This window comes from Prionailurus bengalensis, chromosome B4 (assembly GCF_016509475.1).
Source record: "Prionailurus bengalensis isolate Pbe53 chromosome B4, Fcat_Pben_1.1_paternal_pri, whole genome shotgun sequence".
Taxonomy (NCBI): Eukaryota; Metazoa; Chordata; class Mammalia; order Carnivora; family Felidae; genus Prionailurus; species Prionailurus bengalensis.
In genome coordinates this window covers 124,094,129-124,114,636 of record NC_057358.1, presented here as the reverse complement: position 1 = coordinate 124,114,636, position 20,508 = coordinate 124,094,129, and the positions used below count along the sequence as shown (strand labels likewise).

Here is a 20,508-nt window from a genome sequence, read left to right as displayed (position 1 = left end):
GCTTGCATGATGTTTCTATTGGGAAATACCACTTTAGAAAGAACCAGTGAGCAGGGGATCTTCATATCCTTGTAGGAGCTAAGGACAGAGGTTGCAGAACTAAATTCCATGATCCCAGGCAACGTGCTGGCACCATTTCCTGGGTTTCTGAGAATCAATAGCAGAAACTGAACAGCCCAGAGCTGGGTGGGGTTGAGTCCCTGCCTGATTCCTTTCCATGTTCAGGCTCAAAACACGCCGTCTTAAAACTTCTATTGCTATTATTGCCTTGGTAGAATGAGACCATAGCTGTTAGCTGGGCTTTAATTTGGGGACCACAGCATTTTAATGACTGGGACATTTCAGGAGAAACCAGTGGCTGTGAAGATAGTCTTAAAATCAGTGTGAACTTAATTCTTCCACTTCTGCTCTTGCAAAGTTTACCTTAGACCTATCGTGTGGTGGAAATTCACCCTTCAAGAGTCTGCTCTTCTCCAGTTTTGAATCGTTTCCTCCAGCACTGCCTTGTTTTCGAAACGATTTGCACGCAGATTGCCGGAGGAGGATGCGAGAGGAAGCCCGGGCCAGGCGAGGAGCTGGCCTGCCAAGCACATCTGGAAGTGGTTTCAGGGGCCGCCTCACCCCGCAGCCAGCGCAACGCCCCGATTCCCAGCTGCTTCGCGCAGGGGTGGAAGAAACCCGAGCCGCTCCAAAGTCAACGCAAGCAAAGGGGGGGGTGTTGGGGGCAGGGGCAGGCATCCTCTCTTGGAAACGGAATATTGGCCTCGGGGCTCTCAGCGCTTTGGGCTTTCCAATGGGATGTTAGCAGCAGCTGAAGCAGCCCGGGGGCCAGCCGCGAGCGGAACGCTCTGCCCTGCAGCTCTTCTGGACGGAGGCGCCCGCAGCCTGCCCTCACCGTTCACCAGGTAAACAGAAACTGGCAAGCCGCGCGGCGGCCTCTCCATTGCAGCCTGGCCGGCCTGCAGCGGCCCTTTATTTCGCTATAGACTCAAGGACGTAAATCAGAGGTGGCCTGTCCCACGAGAACTTTGCTTACAGGAGCTCCTAGCCAATGTTTGTAGCATGCAGAGGGAACTTTTTCTTTTCTTTCCTTTTTTTCTTTTTCTTTCTTTCTTTCTTTCTTTCTTTTTTTTTTTTTTTTTTTTTTTTTTTTGCCATTGCAGCAAATCCAGGATACTCAGTGTGCAAGTTGTTCACATGCTGGCTGGACTGTTTTTTTTTGTTTTTAATTTTTTTTGAATGTTTATTTTATTTTTGAGACAGGGAGAGACAGCATGAACAGGGGAGGGTCAGAGAGAGAGGGAGACACAGAATCCGAAACAGGCTCCAGGCTCTGAGCTGTCAGCACAAGGCCTGACGCGGGGCTCGAACTCGCGGACCACGAGATCATGACCTGAGCCGAAGTCGGATGCTTAACCGACTGCGCCACCCAGGTGCCCCTGGCTGGACTGTTTTTATCCAGACCTGGGTTGAACCCCCTTGTCCAGTGTGATTTACTATTTTCATCGTATTTTAAGCATGGCAATCAGTGGTTAGGTAGGACGGGATAAATGCTAGTATTTAAATGCAGGTACATTTCTGGCCACAAAAGATTTCAAAATATATTTTTTTAATGTTTATTATTTATTTTTTGAGATAGAGACAGAGTGAGAGTGGGGGAGGGGCAGAGAGCGAGGGAGACACAGAATCCGAAGCAGGCTCCAGGCTCTGAGCTGTCAGCACAGAGCCTGATGCAGGGCTTGAACTCACAAACTGTGAAATCATGACTTGAGCCCAAGTCGGATGCTTCACCTAATGAGCCACCCAGGCGCCCCTGAGCCACAAAAGATTTAAATGAGCTGTGATTCACATTTTCAGAAGCTGTCATAGGAAGCTATTCATAGGTCCCCCATTCTAAAAAAGGAATTGGTAGTTGTGGAAGTCTAAGTGAGGCTTGTTTATAAATGCAGTAATCATAGTGTTTGGGTTCAAAATGCTTTTTTAACATTCAAAAACTGTCTTGTGCTCACTTTATGAATGAATGTACACATTGGATAAGCCTGATGTAGGCTGATATGCAACTTATGATATCAGTTAAGGAGGAATAGTTAAGGGGATGCCTGGGTGGCTCAGTCGGCAAAGCATCTGATTTTGGCTCAGGTCACGATCTCATGGTTCCTGAGATCGAGTCCCGCATCGGGTTCTGCACTGACAGTGTGGAGCCTGCTTGGGATTCTCTCTTTGTGTTTCCCCCAAGCACGCACACACACACACACACACACACACACACACACACACACTCTCTCTCTCTCTCTCTCTCTCTCTCTCAAAATAGATAAACATGAAAAAAATTTTAATTAAAAAAAAAGGAATAGTTAACACAAGAGTAAGAAGAGAGAGCGAGGAAGAAAACATGATGCTATCTAAAACATGGTGGGGGCGCCTGGGTGGCTCAGTCGGTTGAGCTTCCGACTTCGGCTCAGGTCACGATCTCGCGGTCTATGAGTTCGAGCCCCGCATCGGGCTCCGGGCTGATGGCTCAGAGCCTGGAGCCTGCTTCCGATTCTGTGTCTCCCTCTCTCTCTGCCCCTCCCCCGTTCATGCTCTGTCTCTCTCTGTCTCAAAAATAAATAAACGTTAAAAAAAATTTTTTTTTTTTTTAAATAAAACATGGTGCTAGTCTTCTAGTTGTTTGGCCCCGTGTCATTAAATATCCAAAGTGACATTGGCTGGTTTGTTTTGTCTTCTCCTCCACGTGTCTTCACATTGCATTTCTGTGCAGCACCCATTTTGGGTTGCACATTTCTGTGTAGGACGTGTTTTGGGTTTCACATTTCTATGTAGGATGCATTTTGAGTTGCACAGTGGACTCCAGCCCTGCGTCGAATGCAGGTACATGTGGGGCAGGGCAGCAGGGAGACCATGGGCCCTGGCTCCAGGTCACAGAGTCAAATCTGTGCGTTGCCACTTAACAAGCTTTATAAGCTTTGACTCGGAGTAGTTACTTGTCTGTGCCTCTATTTCCTCATCTGGAAAATGGGAATTAAGTGACATCGTGTGTGTAAAGGATGTAACACAGCATCTGCAGAGTAGTGAGGCCTCGGGGAAGGTTAGCTTCTCGGGTGGTGCTGATGATGACCGTGGTGATGACGAAGTGACCACACGTCCTGTGTTGGGTGGCAGCCCAGCATTTGGCAGATTGTTCCCTCTGATAGTCCAGTCTCCCAAGTGTTCCTCACTTCCTCATGTTGTTTCTCCAGGGTCCTGCTTTCTTTCTTCCTTCCTCCCTTCAAACACCTCTTTCTTTTCTTTTCTTTTTTCTTTTTTTTTTTCACCCTGGCTCTTTTTATTTCTTCTTTGTTCTCTTTCCTTCCCGAGAGAAGCACAGCTCATTAAGCCACGGTTCTCATACTTTTCACTTCTCATTGCCAGGGAGCACGATACTAAATACTTCTTTTATTTCAGCATTTCCCAAAGAATGTTCTGAAGAACATAGTCCCGTGGGGAAGATGCGTTCGGTGAACCATATCACACTCTGAGAAATCCCAAGGCAAAGTGGCATTTTAAAGGTCCTGAGAAGTCCTGCAGTAGAGAGATCTGCTTAAGGATGTTTGACACAGAAGTTCCCAGTTGACCCCCGAACCGTTTTACCACATAACATTGATTAGCGCTTCTCAGAGCACACTCTGCAATATCCTCCTCTGGCCCCATTTGTTTTCACTTCAGCTCCCCTTGTAGACGGACATCCTCCTTCACACCTCCCCTGGCAAACACCCAAGCAGACATGGTGTCCTTCCTTCCCTAGGTCAGGACATGAGCTCGATCGCCTGTGCCATATTGATATCTAGAAAATCTGACCTGAAGCGGCCAGCTGGGATCAGCAGTTTTTCTGCAAAGGGCCGGAGAGGTGGCCACGTAAGCCTCACCATCTGCGTTGCGCCTACGCAGATCTGCTGTTGTCGTGTGAGACTGGCCTTAGACAACACATTAAAGAATAAACCTGCCTATCTTCCAAGAAGACTTTATTTACAAAAAGCCCCCCCAAAAAACAAAACAAGTAAAAAAAAACAGTAATGGGCAGGATTTGGCACAGAAGCCAGAGGTTGGGGACACCTGCCCTAAGGCCATTTTGTGCAAGAATGCGTCGTTCCAACACAGGAGAAAGCAGAACAGACCCTCCACACACTGCACCCTGTCCCCTCTGGCTCCCCTGTCTTTGGGTCCATCTTGACTGAACCTTTCATGCTAGAGCAAACAGGTAAAAAGGCCAGAGATGTTTTGTCAGAGACCAAATTCCTGAGTCCCGATGCTGTCCTTTCCCTTTTCTTCAGGTGAATCCCTGCTATTGTCCTGTTCGTCGTGGCTCTTTAGGTGGCATGGGTTGAGGCGAATTGCTCTACTGGTTGCTTTATGCCGTGTGTGAACCCCAGGGGTGAAGGTCCCGAGGGGTGAAGTTAAATCACGGAGCTTACGTCAGTTGCTTGACACAGGATGATTGCAATCAGCAATGGAAGGCGTCAGCTCTGAAGATGGTTAGGAATGTGAGCTCAGAGCCAGACTGCCTGGGCTCTGCAGCTTGTTAATTGTATCACCCTCCCTGAACTTTAGTCTCCTCGTGGGTGAATCAGGGATAATCACTTTACGGGTCGTTGTGAGGACTGAATTAATGAACATATGTAAAGGCTGTTGTGTGAGTGTTACCTATTGTTACTATAGGCTATTTAATTAAATCTGCAGCGCAGCCCCAGTGTGCTCATGAGGTTTTGTAAATTGCCCGGGATTGCATCGCTAAGGAGTGGGGCAAAAAAGCCTGTGATATTTCCACCCAGGTAGGTGCCCTGCGAGATTTAACCACTCAACAGTAACTTGAAGGAGCCCCCCTCTTTTACCTTTCCTTCTGGTTTCCATGTTCTTTCCTTTCTTTTTCTTTTTTTCTTTTACTTTCTTGTTCTTTCTTTTCTGGTGATGGCGTTAGATTCCTTCTCAATTTAGCCATACTGAAAGTCCTTACCAACTGATTAGAGCTGGCATGTAGAGTAACACTTAGGGGCTCTGATTTTTGAAATATATTTCTGGAGTCCTTCCCACTTTTGCCTTTTCTTCCAAGGCAGAGCTCAGTCACTTAGCTACTGCCAGGTCTTAAAACATTCTTTCCAGATTTGGCCATGCGCCCAAACTCTTTGGCATCTGGTAAAATAGCTCCCTGTGAAAGGTCTTCAGGGGCCCATTTTTATTATTTTTTTTAATTTTATTAAAAAATGTTTTCAATATTTATTTCTGAGAGAGACAGAGCATGAGCAGGGGAGGGGCAGAGAGAGAGGGAGACACAGAATCGGAAGCAGGCTCCAGGCTCCGAGCTGTCAGCACAGAGCCCGACGCAGGGCTCCAACCCAGGAACTGTGAGATCGTGACCTGGGCCAAAGTCGGATGCTTACTCGACTGAGCCACCCAGGCGCCCCCCCCCCCAAAAATGTTTATTTATTTTTGAGAGATAGAGCGTGAGCAGGGGAGGGGCAGAGAGGGATGGTGACACAGAATCCAAAGCAGGCTCCAGGCTCTGAGCTGTCAGCACAGCCCGATGCGGGGCTCGAACCCAGGAACTGGGAGATCACAACCTGAGCTGAAGTCGGACGCTTAACCGACTGAGCCACCCAGGCACCCCCAAAAAATGTTTATTTATTTTTGAGAGATAGAGCGTGAGCAGGGGAGGGGCAGAGAGGGAGACACAGAATCTGAAGCAGGCTCCAGGATCCAAGCTGTCAGCACAGAGCCCGACGTGGGACTTGAACCCACAGACCATGAGATCATGAGCTGAGCCGAAGTTGGACTGAGCCACCCAGACGCCCTTCAGGTGCCCATTTTTAAACTTAACGGACATTTCTCAGGTCCAGACCAATTCCCTAAACTCTCCTTTTCTTCCTAGTCCCAGGCCCCAGGACCTTGGCCTTTTTCCTCCGCCCTTTGAATATGCCGCCATCCCGTCCCCTGCCCAGGGGTTCTTCTCTCCAACACTGGCTGTGTGGCTCCACCTTCCTTCCTGTCTTGAGGACAAGCCCACAGACTCCTGAATGCCAAAGGCTTGGCTATCTACTGCTGCAGAGAAACCACGACACAGAAAGTCACTCAGCCTAGGAAAGCTTACAAAGGACCAGGGGACACAGTTCCTAGGGCTTGTTGTTTTGACGGTGGGTAAAAGGCTGGTAAGAAGACCAGAGCCCTCTGCTTTCATTCCTCCACTAGATCCACAGTCCCTTCCTTCTGGCTTTTTTCCTTAGTAAAGGTATGCTGCCCCCTTTCTTCCTGGGATTGAAGAACAGGGCAAGAGCCCCTTTCCCTTTCTTCCTCTCTCCTGTTTGTCACTCATTCATTCCACACACATTTGTTGAGGCACACAGAGGCGGGCAAGCCACAGTGCCTGCCCTCAGTCACCTCACAGTCTAGTGGAGGAGACAGGCACACTCATAATATTAGAACAGTTCTGAGTGCAGGGATAGGGACAGGAACGAAGATCAGGGGAGCAGCCAGGCAAGGTAATCAAGTAAGACTTCCTGAAGGAGGTGATGCCTGCATTGAGTTTTTAAGAAATAAGTAACAATCTACTGGGGAAAAGAGGAGAAAGGGCATTTAAGGCAGAAGGGACTGCATGAACTGAAGTTCAGAGACAAGGAAAACATCGACTGGGTGTGGAGGACAGTGGATGGCTGGAGACAAAGCCTCAAACAGTTCAGCTTGGACAGAAGTCATGGCACAGAGGACCTATGGACATCTTAAACTCCAACCTTAACCTTCCAGTAGTGGATTTCCAGTGAAGGACTTTAGGCAGGACAGGGACATTCAGAGTTGTGTTTAATTTTTTTTTTTTTTACTTTATTTATTTATTAAAAAAAATTTTTTTTAACGTTTATTTATTTTTGAGACAGAGAGAGACACAGCATGAACGGAGGAGGGATAGAGAGAGAGGGAGACACAGAGTCGGAAGCAAGCTCCAGGCTCTGAGCCATCAGCCCAGAGCCCGACACGGGGCTCGAACTCTCGGACCACGAGATCGTGACCTGAGCCGAAGTCGGACGCTTAACCAACTGAGCCACCCAGGCGCCCCTATTTATTTATTTTTAAAAGAGAGAGACAGAGAGAGCAAGCATGAGCCGGGGAGGGGCAGAGAGAGAGGGAGACAGAGAATCCCAAGCAATTCTCTGTGCTGTCCGTGCAGAGTCCGACATGGGGCTTGAACTCATTAACTGTGAGATCATGACCTGAGCCGAAATCGAGTTGGGCACATAACCGACTGAGCCACCCAGGTGCCCCAATCTGAGTTGTGTTTTAAGTCAGGCAAAAGAATTCTACAAGACAACTGAACTTGATTTCTTCAAAAAAAAAAAAAAAATTTAGGTCATGAAAAATAAAAAGGCAGTGTGGGTGGGGGAAGATTGATTAAGAGTAAAAGAAACTAAGGATATGACAAGCAAACTATAAAAGATGATGTCACAATAATGGGAGATGTGAATATGAATTATTTATAAGATGTTATTACATTAATGTTCTTGTTCCTGGAGGTGATGATGGTGTTGTAGTTATGTAGGAGGACGCCTTTGTTTTTGAGAGATGCATGCTGAGATATTTAGAGGTCAAGCGTCATGGTGTCTGCCCTATATATGAGAGAGAAATCAGAAAGAAAGTAAATATGGCAACAAGTTAGCAATTGATAAATCTGACAGAAGGTATGTGAGCGCTAAGATTCATTCTTTCAACTTTTTGGTAGACTTGGATGTCTCAGGTAATAAGAAGAAAAGGAAAGTCGACCAAAAAATTAAAGGTGCTGTGTGGGACACCTGGGTAGCCCAGTTGGTCAAGCGTCTGACTTCGGCTCAGGTCACGATCTTGTAGTTCGTGAGTTCAAGCCCCTCATCGGGCTTGCTGCTGTCAGCACAGAGCCTGCTTCAGATCCTCTGTCCCCCTCTCTCTGTCCTCCTCCCTCTCTGTCCCTCCCCCCTCTTCCCCACCTTTCAAAACTAAACATTTAAAAAATAAAGGTACTCAAACTGCATGTAAAATTAATGTGATTAGCAAACAACAAAAAGAGTCACTATGTTATACTGGTGATAGATTGCGGAAGGGCAGGGGGCAGAAATTCTGGAGGCACGAAGGCCAGGTGGCAGGTGATTGCAGAGTCGATGAGTGGGTAAGACGAGGCAGAACAGAAAAGGGATGGGCTAAGAACCTTTTAGGGGGTGAAACTGTAGGCGTTGGTGGAGTGAATGAGCCATCAGGGAGGAGGTGAAGGGGATGCCCAGAGCTCAGCAGAAGAGGACTTCTGGGGGGTGGGGGGACACCGATTTCAGTGGTGAACAGACAGGGTTTGGGGTGCTTGTGCAGCTCCGGAGGGGAGGGACCACGTTCCTCTCTTCAGTCTAGAAGTGGTTTTGAGGGTGTATAGTGCCGGGCACTTGTGCGAGACCCATGGCAGTGCACAATCAGGCATTTCCTGCCTTCGCGGAGCTTATAATCTGTCTTCGGGAGGCCGGACGATAAACCAGTGATGACACAGGCAGCTGCTGAGGGGAAGTGATACATGTATGGCTGGGGTGAGGAGCTTTTGATGAAGACTCTGAGGGACATGAAGGAGCTAGCCACATGGATATCTGGGAGGAGTGTTCCAGGTGGCAACAATAGCATTCCAGGTGGAGGGAAGAGCATTCCAGGTGGAGGGAACAGCAAGTGTAAAGGTTTTGAGGCAGGAGAATGTCTGGCAAGGAGGCCGGTGTGATCATGTGATATCTTGGAGGAGGTTATAAGGACTTGGGTTTTTTGCTCTGAAGGAGACAGGAGGCCTTGGAGGGTTTTGAACAGAAAATGACATAACCTGACTCCTATTTTTTTTTTAAGTTTATTTATTTATTTATTTATTGAGAATGAGAGAGAGAGAGAGAGAGAATCCCAAGCAGCCTCCGTGCTGAGAGGGCAAAGCCTGATACGGGGCTTGAAGCCACAAACTGTGAGACCATGACCTGAGCCAAAACCAAGAGTCAGACGCTCAACCACCTGAGCCACTCAGGTGCCTCGCAACCCGACTCCTATTTTAATAGGCTCACTCTGGATGCTTTGTCGAAAATCAGCTAAAAGGAAACAAAAGCAGAGCAATTCAGTCAGAGGGTGATGGTGACTGGGCCACAGTAGAGGCACTGCTGGGGGCAAAAATTCTGGGTATATTTTGAAGGTAGGACTGACGGGACTGGTCGCTGTCTGTATGGGCGGAGTGACCAACAGAGAGGGCTCAAGGATAACAGCAACTTTATTTTTGCTGGGGCAATTAGAAAAATGAACTTTCCGTTAACGGAGTTGGAGAAGATTAGGGGTGGTACACATTTGGGGGTGTGGATATCAGGAGCTCGGTTTCGGACAGGTGGACGTCCCCACGTGGATCTGCCCCAAGGGCAGTGCATTTTAGGAGTCGGGGTCCACAGGACGGGTTGGGGCCGTAGACAGTCCTTTGGGAGCTGGCAGCATGTAATGGGATTTAAAGCCGTGAGACGGGATGAGGCCTCCTAAGGAGGGAGTTGAGAGAGAGAAGAAATCAAACACGGAGTCCTGAGGCATTCCAACATTTAGAAGCTCAGGCAATAGGGGGAACCAGCAAAAGAGACCGAGGATGAGCCGTCAGAAAGGTCCCACACAGGGTGCCTGGGGGGCTCAGTCGGTTGAGCCTCCGGCTTCGGCTCAGGTCATGATCTCACAGTTTGTGAGTTCGAGCCCCGCCTCGGGCTCTGTGCTGACAGCTCAGAGCCTGGAGCCTGTTTTGGATTCTGTGTCTCCCTCTCTCTCTCTGCCCCTCCCCCACTCGCACTCTGTCTCTCCCAAAAATAAACGTTTAAAAAAAAAACAAAAAACAAGACCAAACAAAAAAGCAAAGAAAGGTTGCGGACAAGCAGGGGAGTGTGGAGCCTTGCGGGCTGTGCCCAGGACAGGATGTGCCCAGGACAGGACATGTGTAAAGGAGAGAGAGCCGGCAGATGATGTATCTCCCACGTACCCGGGCCTCTGCAGCACGGGAATGAGTCCCTTGGTGCATTTCTTCACACACAGGGACCGTGTTGACCCACAAGATGATGCTCTGCCCCCAAACATGCCAGTTTCTCTGGGCCCCAGGTCTCTGCCTCCTATTCTACGGGGTCTTAGGATGCTCCTCAGCTGTTCCCTGAATCCCGAGCCCCTGAACTTCCTCCCATCAGTTTTCTACCTCTTTACAACTCTGATGCCCCTACCAAATCCACGTAATCGGCTCATATATAGGAGCTGCAAATGTTTCGTGAGCACCTACTTGATCTCTTAGAATGCTTTTGACTGCAAGCACCAGAAACACCAATTCACAGCGGCTTACACAGAAAGTGCCACCATCAGACATGAGATGAAATTACAAAGAGGGAAAGGATGCCAATCTTTACAGTTTCGTATTTAAAAAATTGTTAATAAAACAGGCTTTCTTTTGGAAGTACATGCTTCTCAAAGACTCCACTCCTGCCTTCTACACTCAAAGCTGCTCAAAAGTTTCCTACAAGAATCTGCTTCAGGAATTTCTCTCCTTGGCTTGCTGCTGCCATGCCTTGCAATTCGATGTGCCCTTACGAGTTTCCTGAAGCCTCTGGTTTCATTTATTTATTTTGAGAGAGGGAGAGGGAGAGAGAAAGAGAGAAAACATGAGCGGGGGAAGGACAGAGAGAGAGGGAGGGAGGAAATCCCAAGCAGGCTCCACACTTTCCATGCAGAGCCCGCCATGGGGCTCCCTCTCAGGAACCCCGAGATCATGATCTGAGCCGAGATCAAGAGTTGGACGCTTAACCGACTGAGCCACTCAGGCGCCCCAACCTCTTGTTTCGTTTTAAAGGGATTTTCAAATTGGCAGCATGCTGGATGGGAGAAAGATGAGCCCCCTTCTCAGATGAGCCAGCCGGATGATCTTTCTGCTTCTGGCGTGATCTCAGCCGTTACAGTAACCGAGCACTCAGGGGCAAGCAGTCCAAACTTGACTGACACCCCATCAGCACACAGTGCCGTCACCTGCTTCCTGGGGTAACCCGAATGGCCCTCGAAGGGCTCCAGCACCTTGCAGTTAAAGAGCATAGGCTCTGAAGTCAGAGAGCCCTAACTTCAAATCCCTGCTCTGCCCTTTAGTAGCTGTGTGATTTTGAGCAAGTTACTGAACCTCTCTGAGTCACAATTTCCTCATTTGAAACCTGGAGAGAGCAATATATCCACCTGAAATGTGTAAGAATTAAAGGAGATGGTATTCCTAAATGGTCAGCACAGATTCGGGTGCAAATTAAGCTTGCAATAAACGGTAGCTATTATTATCATCTGGCCCCTGCAAATCTCTCCCCATATGTGCACATGATTCTGGCCACAGGGAATGTATTTGTAAGGACTCTTGTTTGCAAGAAACTAAATGTATCATTTTGATTAACAGGGTTGCCCAGGGAAGAGCTGGCATCAGGGGCTCAGGTTCAGATCCTTTTGACCTTCTCCTCAGTCTCTCTCCCCTACTACCAGATGGCCTTTGTTCATGGACTGGGGAGGAGGGGGCCTGTGGCCAAAGACCATTCTATGCTTACATCATCTTAAAGAGTTAGCTGAATGCATATCATCTAAAATCATAAGTGGATAAAAAGTACCTGAAATCAATATCCAAAGAATCCTAAGTAATGTGCTGCTTTGACGCGATTCTTTCCCAGGCGTAGAGGGGAAGAGGAGAAGGGCCAGTGCACATGCACCCTGGGTGTTCAGCCTAGAGCCTGGGAAAATAAAAAGGATGTTATAGCTGGTTCTTTACAGCGAATTAAAGACTTGAACCAAATTCCTATTGAAGAGTTTCCCAAGATCACTGCCAACAAGTTCTCACAACACTTTGATTCATGAGGGAACCCTGGGGTGCTTGGACTTCCCCCCCCCTTCTTGCTTGCCTCCCGTAGGCTCTCTCTGTCCATGTTGCTGGTTTCTAAAGGTTATTATTCCGTTTGCTGACTGCTGCCTCCAGTCAAATGTCAAGTTCAGAAGTTCCTTTGAAGAACCGTAATTAAGAAGGCTCAACTTAATTTTAAAATAAACTTTGGGTTTTCAACACAAATTGTTATTTATAGCAAATTAACTTTTTTTTTTTTTTTTTTAAGATAAAGGAAGTCATTTACCTGCTCCTGGGTGATTGGCAAAATGCTACAAAGAAGGGAATGAACATATAAATGTGACATAATTTTATTTTAGATTTCTAGGCTGAACTGAATTTTTAAAATAATCTAAATTATTTTATAATCTAACTGTAATCTAAATTCTAATCTAGGGGCGCCTGGGTGGCTCAGTCAGTTGAGCGTGAGCGTCCGACTTCCGCTCAGGTCATGATCTCATGGTTTGTGAGTTTGAGCCCTGCATCGGGCTCTCTGCTGTCAGCACAGAGCCCATTTCAGATCCTCTGTACCCCTCTCTCCCTGCCCCTCCCCCCCCTCAAAAATAAACTTGAAAAATAAATATAAATAAATACATAAGTAAATTCTAATCTATTTTTATAAGCTAAAATTCTAACAGCTAAACTTCATTTTCTTCATCAAGCCTATGTTGTTATCCTCTGCTTCTCTTTATGCCACTGCTTATTCTAATGAGTATAGAAAGTACTGTAATAACCATAAAGATAAATTGTGAACCACGAAAGCCAGGAAACAAAGTTGTTACATGCATTTTGAGGAAAAGGGTGTGTTAGCTTCCTTGGATTTCAGGGCACAAAATACTCCAGAATACTGTGCAAAGATAAGATTTGAATTTGGGGAAACGTTCACTTGACACTTTTTCATGATGTTTCAGCCCTTGTTTTGCCTCTGTGTAAGCAGGGTGCTACTTTGAGAACATTGTGGAATGTTTGAGGTTTTAGCCACTGACAGCTGTCCAGATCCGCAATCGTTATAGAAAGCGTAGGAGAGAATCCTAACCTTTGGCTGAGCCCTCTCTCCTTTCTTTGGGACACACAGACCTCAAGATTCAAACGCCTTGGCAGATCTCAAGTGTCCTTTTGGACACTCTGAAATTGGAATGAATCTTAACAAAAATAATTAGTTCGGTGGAAAGGACTGTCTTCCCAACAAATGGTCCCGGAACAACTGGATCTCTATATGCTAAAAAATTAACCCACAACTCATGCCATATGCAAAAATTAACTCAAAATGTAGATGTAAAATATAAAACTACAAAACTCTCAGAAGGAAACACAAGGGAAACCCATCACAGCCTTGGATTAGGCCAAAAGTTCTTAGACATCACATGAAAAGCATGATCCATAAAAGAAAAAAAATCGATGAATTTGACATTATCGAAATTAAAAACTTTTGCTCTGCAAACGTCATTGTTAAGAAAATTAAAAGACAAGTCATGTCCTGGGGAAAGTATTTTTCAAATCACATATCCAACAATGGACTTATCCCCAGAACATATAAAAAACTCTCAAAACTCAAAAGGAAGAAAAGCGGTGATCCAATCAGAAATTAGGCAAAAAGCGACGCCTGGATGGCTCACAGTCAGTGAAGTGTCTGACTTCGACTCAGGTCATGATCTCGCGGCTCGTGAGTTCAAGCTCCACGTCAGGGTCTGTGCTGACAGCTCAGAGCCTGGAGCCTGCTTCAGATTCTGTGTCTCCCTCTCTCTCTGCCCCTCCCCCACCCATGCTCTGTCTCTCAAAAATAAATGAAAACATAAATAATTAAAAAAAAGAAATTAGGCAAAAGATTTAAGCAGACACTTCACCATTGTATTAGCCAGAGTTCTTCAGGGAAACAGAGGCAATTGGATGTATACGTATGTAGAAGAGATTTATTATAAGAAATTGGCCCATGTGATTATGTGACCGACAGACCCAAGATCTGCAGTGTAAGGTGGCAAACTAGAGACTCAGGACAGCCGGTGGTATTGCTCCAGTCCCCTTCTGAAGGCTGAGAAGCAGGAGGAGCCGTGAAGTGGCTCCAGTCTGATGGCGGCAGGCTCAAGACCCAGAAAGAGCATGTGTTTCCGTTTGAATCTGAAGGTAGGAAAAGGCCAATGTCCCAGTTTAAAGGCAGTCAGGCTGGAGAATTTCTCTCTTAACTCAGGGCAAGATCAGCATTTTTGTTCTATTCAGAACCTTAACTTGTTAGATGAGACCTACCGGCATTAAAGAGGGCAATCTTCTTTACTTAATCTACCACTTTAATATTAATCTCATCCATAGGCTCAGGTCAGTTAAGAATCCAGCTTTGACTCAGGTCACGATCTTGTGGTTTGTGAGTTTGAGCCCCTGCATTGGGCTCTCTGCTATCAGTGCAGGACCAGCTTCAGATTCTCTGTCCTCTTCTCTCTCTGTCCCTCCCCTGCTTGCTCTCTCTCTCTCTCTCTCTTTCTCTCTCTCTCCCTCTCTCTCTCAAGAATGAGTAAACATTAAAAAAAAATAATATTAATCTCATCCAAAAACATTCTCGTAGGAACATCCGGAATAATATGTGACCAAATACCTGGGCACTTCATGCCCCAGTCAAGTTGACATGTAAAATTAACCATCACAAACATATACAGATGGCAAATAAACACATAAAAAGATGTTCGACGTGAGTAATTGTTAGTGAAATGCAAATTAAAGCCATAGTGAAATATGCCTTATTAGAGCAGCTAAAATAAAAAAAAATACAACACCAAGTGCTGACGAGAATGCAGAGCAACTGAGACTCTTTTACATGGCTGGCGGGAAATGCAGAATGACCCAACCACTAAGGAAAACAGGAAATTTCTTATAAAGTTAAATACACATCTACCCAATGACCCAGGATTCTAAGTATTTACCATTGAGAAGTGAAAATTTAAAATCACACAGAAACCTATAAATAATAGTTTACAAAAGCTTTATTCACGATAACAAAACACTGGAAATAACTCCAATGTCCTTCTGTGGGTGAATGGATAGACTGTGGTACATCCACACAATGGAATACTACTCAACAATAAAAAGGAGAAAGCTATTGATACACTCAACAACAAGTATGAATCCCAAATATATCATGCTAAGTGAAGGAAGAGAGTCACAAAAGGTCGTGTACTGTATGATCCTTTTTTAAAAAATTTTATTTATTGTTGAGAGAGAGAAAGGGGAATACAGAGAATTCTAAGCAGGTTCCACACCATCAGTGTGGAGCCTCATGTGGAGCTCGAACTCACAAACCATGAGATCATGACCTGAGCCAAAATTAAGTCAGACGCTTAACTGACTGAGCTACCCTGTATGACCCCATTTATATGGCATTCTGGAAATGGCAAAAGCATAGGGAAAGAGAGCAGATTGGTGATTGCCAGGAGCTAGGTGTTGGGAAGGGTCTACCTACAAAAGGATAGCACAAGAGAATTCTTTGGAGGTGTTGAAATTGTTCTCTATTTCATTTGTTGTGATTAGTATAAGAATTTATGCATGTGTTAAAATTCATTCTCCGAAGAAGCAGTTGGCTTCTTCTGTTAAAAGATGTTCCTGGGGGCACCTAGTTGGCTTAGTCGGTTGAGCGTCTGACTTTGGTTTAGGTCACGATCTCGCCGTTCATGAGTTCGATCCCCGCGTCAGACTCTGTGCTGACAGCTCAGAGCCTGGACCCTGCTTTGGATTCTGTGCCTTCCCCCTCTCTCTGTCCATCCCCTGCTCATGCTCTGTCTCTGTCTCTCAAAGATGAATAAGCATTTAAAAAAAAAAAAGATGTTTTTCCTGGAATACGTCTGGTTGATAGGCCTCTTAGAATTTGCCCAGAATTTGTCTCATGCAAAGGCAAGTGGTCTGTGTAAAAAGTTGGACTGGTAGCATCTTTGTGTGTGTGTATGTGTGTGAGTGCACATACACACACACTCTTAGAATCTCCTGTACTTAACTATTTGTTTGAACAGATAATCCATGCACATGATTCAACACTATAGGTGCCAAGTCTTCTGTTTATTAGAACATATCAGTTGGGTCTGCTCCAGCTTTTACAGCTGGGGCCCATTTTAATTGTTCGGTGCCGAGGGCCATGTTGGTTATTAAATACGTGCAGTATAAGCCTTGAAAGAATATCAAGTGAAAGTCCCCCTCTGTTTTGTATCCTGGCCCCTCCTTTAGTTTCTGTAATCTTCAATATAGAGGCATTTCAACATTGGCCTATATGACATTGCCAGGATGGGCATTTTAATGACCCTTAACAGTGTATGGCAATGCAAGATAGGAAATCTTATCCCAAATCTGTCTCCGGCATCCCTCCAGCCTTCCTCCCAGGGCTTGCTTTTCCATCCATACTCCTCTGTCCCTGCGCATCAGCCTGCCCCTCTCTGATGTTTGCCTGGGACCGGGTTCTCACCCTGCCTGTCACCTGGAACATCATGTCGGGAACCAGGGCGAATGAAAAGCCTCAGGACAAACCAGGCAAATGTGCCCAGGGCAGCAGTTTTTCTAGGTGATAAAACAGCACAAATGTCATCTTATCCCAGATGTCAGCTGAGTCTACCTTGCCCAGGGGTCTAACCTTCAACCTGGGGTGCACAGACCCTCATGGTGTCCATGGATACATTTCAAATGATTTCATGTACTTAGATGAGAGAAAAATCATAACTTTATTTTCACTCACCACTGAATGGAAGTGAGCATTTCCTTCAATTGTCAATGTAGGCTGCAAGTCACAGAAGTTACCGCAGGACCTGCGCCATCATTGCCTGCAGAAATCAGATGTGTTTTTTGTTTGTTTGTTTGTTTTTAAAATGTTTCTACTTGTGTGTGTGTGTGTGTGTGCGTGTGTGTGTTTGTGTGTGAGAGAGAGAGAGAGAGAGAGAGAGAGAGAGCGCGAGTAGGGGAGGGGCAGAGACAGAGGGAGACACAGAATCTGAAGCAGGCTCCAGGCTCTGAGCTGTCAGCACAGAGCCCGACGTGGGGCTCGAACTCACGAACCGCGAGATCGTGACCTGAGCGGAAGTAGGATGCTTCACCAACTGAGCCCCCCCAGGCGCCCCCCAGATGTTTTTATATTATATTATACTGGTTACAGATACCTCACACTTCTTTAAAGCTCACCATCACCTCAACTGACAGCACCTTTGCACTTGCTAACACTTGCTACTTTATTATGTCACAAGTTTGGGTTCCCCCCTCCCACCGATGTTCTGATGGCTTCCTTTTCTTTAAAATTTTGTAATTGGTTTTCTTTGTAAAACAATATATTTTTTAAGCTTTAAAAACATTATTCTAGACAGAGGTCTGTAGGCTTAGCAAAGTTTTGAGACTTGTGTGTCACAAATAGTTAAGGGGTGCCTGAGTGGCTCAGTCGGTTAAGCGTCTAATTTCCACTCAGGTCATGATCTCATGGTTTGTGAGTTCAAGCCCTACGTGAGGCTCTGTGCTGACAGCTCAGAGCCTGGAGACTGCTTCAGATTCTGTGTCTCCCTCTTTCTCTGCCCTTCCCCTGCTCACACACACACACACACACACACTCTCTCTCTCTCTCTCTCAAAAATAAACATTTAAAAAAAGGAAATTTTTTTTAAAAGTTAAGATTTCTGCCAGGAGCCATAGATTTGGAGATTCAAGTAAAATGGACTGACCTTCCCCCCATCCAATATCCCCTCCAAAATCCTCATGACTTCCTGACAGCTTACATTCTCCTACGTTCAGAGTCCCCACAGAACTTCATCTCAGTTGGGTCTCTCCCCACTTCTCCACGTCCGGCATGGGGAACACGGCCCCCTTTCCTTGATTTCCCCCGAACACATTGATACATGTGTTTAGACCCAGGGGGGAAAGCAGAGTGGCGACAGGGTGGGGCTCAGGAGATGCAGAGCATGACGGAAGACTATGGACTGAATATTGGGCATCTCAATTCTTGAAAAGTCCTTGGGGGGCATCTGCCCCAAGGCCAGATGTTCTGGTGAGCAAGGGGCAGCCTCTGCTATGGGATCTTTCTCCTTCTCACGTGATAATCTTGGGCTGCTGCCAACCCCAGGATTCCAGTTGATCATTCACTCAGACTCATTTCACATGTTCCCGCTCTCACCCCTGCCCACCCCATCCGTGCACGGAAGTCTTTGACTTCGTAATAACAAAGACTTTTCTCCCTGAGGGGACCTCTGCTAGCAATGAAAGGAGCCATTATTTTCCCTTCGTTCTTGGACAGTTTACACAAATCTGAAGGTAACTCAAGAAATGTGTAAATATTTTGGAGCTCCTTATGGCTGACTTTGAGTTCCACTCTCCTTTACCATCAGAATATCTGTGGAGATGTTTGAAAATATTGCTTTGGGACTTTAATGAAAACAAAAGCTGACAGAGGGAACTACACGCATATGAAATACAATCCAAACTCCTTTATAGACAACACGGTTTGTCTCCAGCCTCATCTGGACAGTCTCTTGTTTAGTCCACTATGTTCCAGCCATGCTGAACTTCTTGCAGTACTTAGAATACCCAGAGCTCTTTTTAGCCACAGGGCCTTCACACGTGCTGTTTCCTTTCCTCTGCACTTTGCTCTTTCCTTCTGCCTTCTCTCCGTGGGCCCCTGCTCTTCTTGGAAGAGCATCTTCTCAATGAGGCTTTTCTTGATTTCTCTCCCTGATACACTCCTCACCTCTACTGATCTGTGTCCCAGAACTTCTATTGTTTCCTTCATACCTCTTACCATAATCTATTTGTGACATTTTAGTATCTGTTTTCCCCACAGGATTTAAAGCCCCATGATGGTAGGGACTGGGACTGATTTGTTCATTGGTACATCCTCAGTACATAGCACAGTGCTGGGCTATTAGTAGGGTCTCGATAAATACTCATGGAATGCATGATTGAATTTAGTGTAAGGTATAGTTCTGTTTCCACAAGGGATCCCTGAAGACGTGAAAATTTCCTTATCAAAGGAATGAAATTATGATAGCTGAAAATATGCAAGATTATCTACTGGGGGCCCTTTGGACTGTTCGTACAGCCAGAGAAATTAATTTGAAGGGCTGACGTATACATCTAAGAGATACTTTTTTCCAAAGTTCTAGATTCAGAACAGTAAGGAATGATTGCACAATTTGCCACATAGCAGATACTCAAAGACACGATCCTTAGTAATTGTATGATGCCTTTGGGGTTGATTCTGTTTTACAAAAAGTTTTATTCTTTAATCCACAGGTCACAGCTTTCATCTGCGTGAACACACATGGCTTTGTTACGAAAAAGTAAGATTACACTTTTGACAATCATGATTATTAAAAATAGATATTTTAAAGGACTGGTTTTTTTTTTTATTTTTTAATGTTTATTTATTTTTGAGAGATAAAGACAGAGCGCGAGAAGGGGAACAGCAGAGAGAGAGGGAGACACAGAATCCGAGACAGGCTTCAGGCTCTGAGCTGTCAGCACAGAGCCTGACGCTGGGCTCAAACCCATGAACTGTGAGATCATGACCTGAGCCAAAGTTGGACAGGTAACTGACTGAGCCACCGAGGTGCCGCTTAAAGGACTGTTTTGATGCTGAGTCTTGAACTGTCTTATTTTTGAGATCTTTGTTTTCACGGATGGTTTTCCCACAGGCAGAGTTCTTGGCATCATCATCAGGATGATTCCTGTGGAAAGTTGTTAAGTATTTTGTCCACAGGTGGATTCATCATGAGAAGGGGCAAACATTTCTATAAAACTTAACAAATAGAATTTATTTTCTTACTTTAAATAAATATTCATGTTCCTATCTAATTTTAGCACTTGTAATTTTGTGTTCCTATTCTTAATATCGATTGATTGATTCATGCAAGTAATCTCTACACCTAACATGGGGCCCAAACTCACAACCCCCACATCAAGAGTTCATGTTCCACTGACTGAGCCAGCCAGGTGCCCCTTGTGTTCCTATTCTTTTTTTTTTTTTTTTTTTAATTTTTTTTTCAACGTTTATTTATTTTTGAGACAGAGAGAGACAGAGCATGAACGGGGGAGGGGCAGAGAGAGAGGGAGACACAGAATCGGAAACAGGCTCCAGGCTCTGAGCCATCAGCCCAGAGCCCGATGTGGGGCTCGAACTCACGGACCGCGAGATCGTGACCTGGCTGAAGTCGGACGCTTAACCGACTGCGCCACCCAGGCGCCCCTTGTGTTCCTATTCTTAAGAGTCACCTTAAATTATATAATCTTCAGACGCCATCAAAACCTGAATTTGCCCTTGATTTTAGATCTAGTAGTTTGTGAACCTGGGGTGAAGCATAGTAACCTAATTGTGTGACAGTCAGCCTCAGGGTAGAGCTGCCTGAACAAGCAGATGAAAAGACAAGATATGCAGTTAGATTTGAAGTTCAGATTAACCGTGAATAATATTTTGGTCTAAGTATATGCAAAATATTGCATAGGGCATACATACACTAAGAAAAGAGTCAGGTGATAGAAGACTTTGAGTTGCCTCCCCAACTGGCTGTGGCAGATGAATATTTATCACACGTATTGATAAACTGTAGGGCTTTCTTCCTTATCTGCTATTTCTCTATAGTTTTGTTTTAAACTGAGTCTCG

General features: G+C 45.6%; 1 protein-coding gene across 1 annotated transcript in view; it reads left to right on the top strand.

The window, feature by feature from the left end:
• The first annotated feature begins 224 nt into the window (after positions 1–224).
• GLT8D2 (glycosyltransferase 8 domain containing 2) overlaps positions 225–20,508 on the top strand; it is a 46,244-nt gene continuing 25,960 nt past the window's right edge. The window contains exons 1-2 of the mRNA XM_043562360.1: positions 225–905; positions 19,142–19,188. Coding sequence (XP_043418295.1) covers positions 19,170–19,188 — 19 coding nt within the window. The 5' untranslated portion in view covers positions 225–905; positions 19,142–19,169. The remainder of the gene's footprint in view (positions 906–19,141; positions 19,189–20,508) is intronic.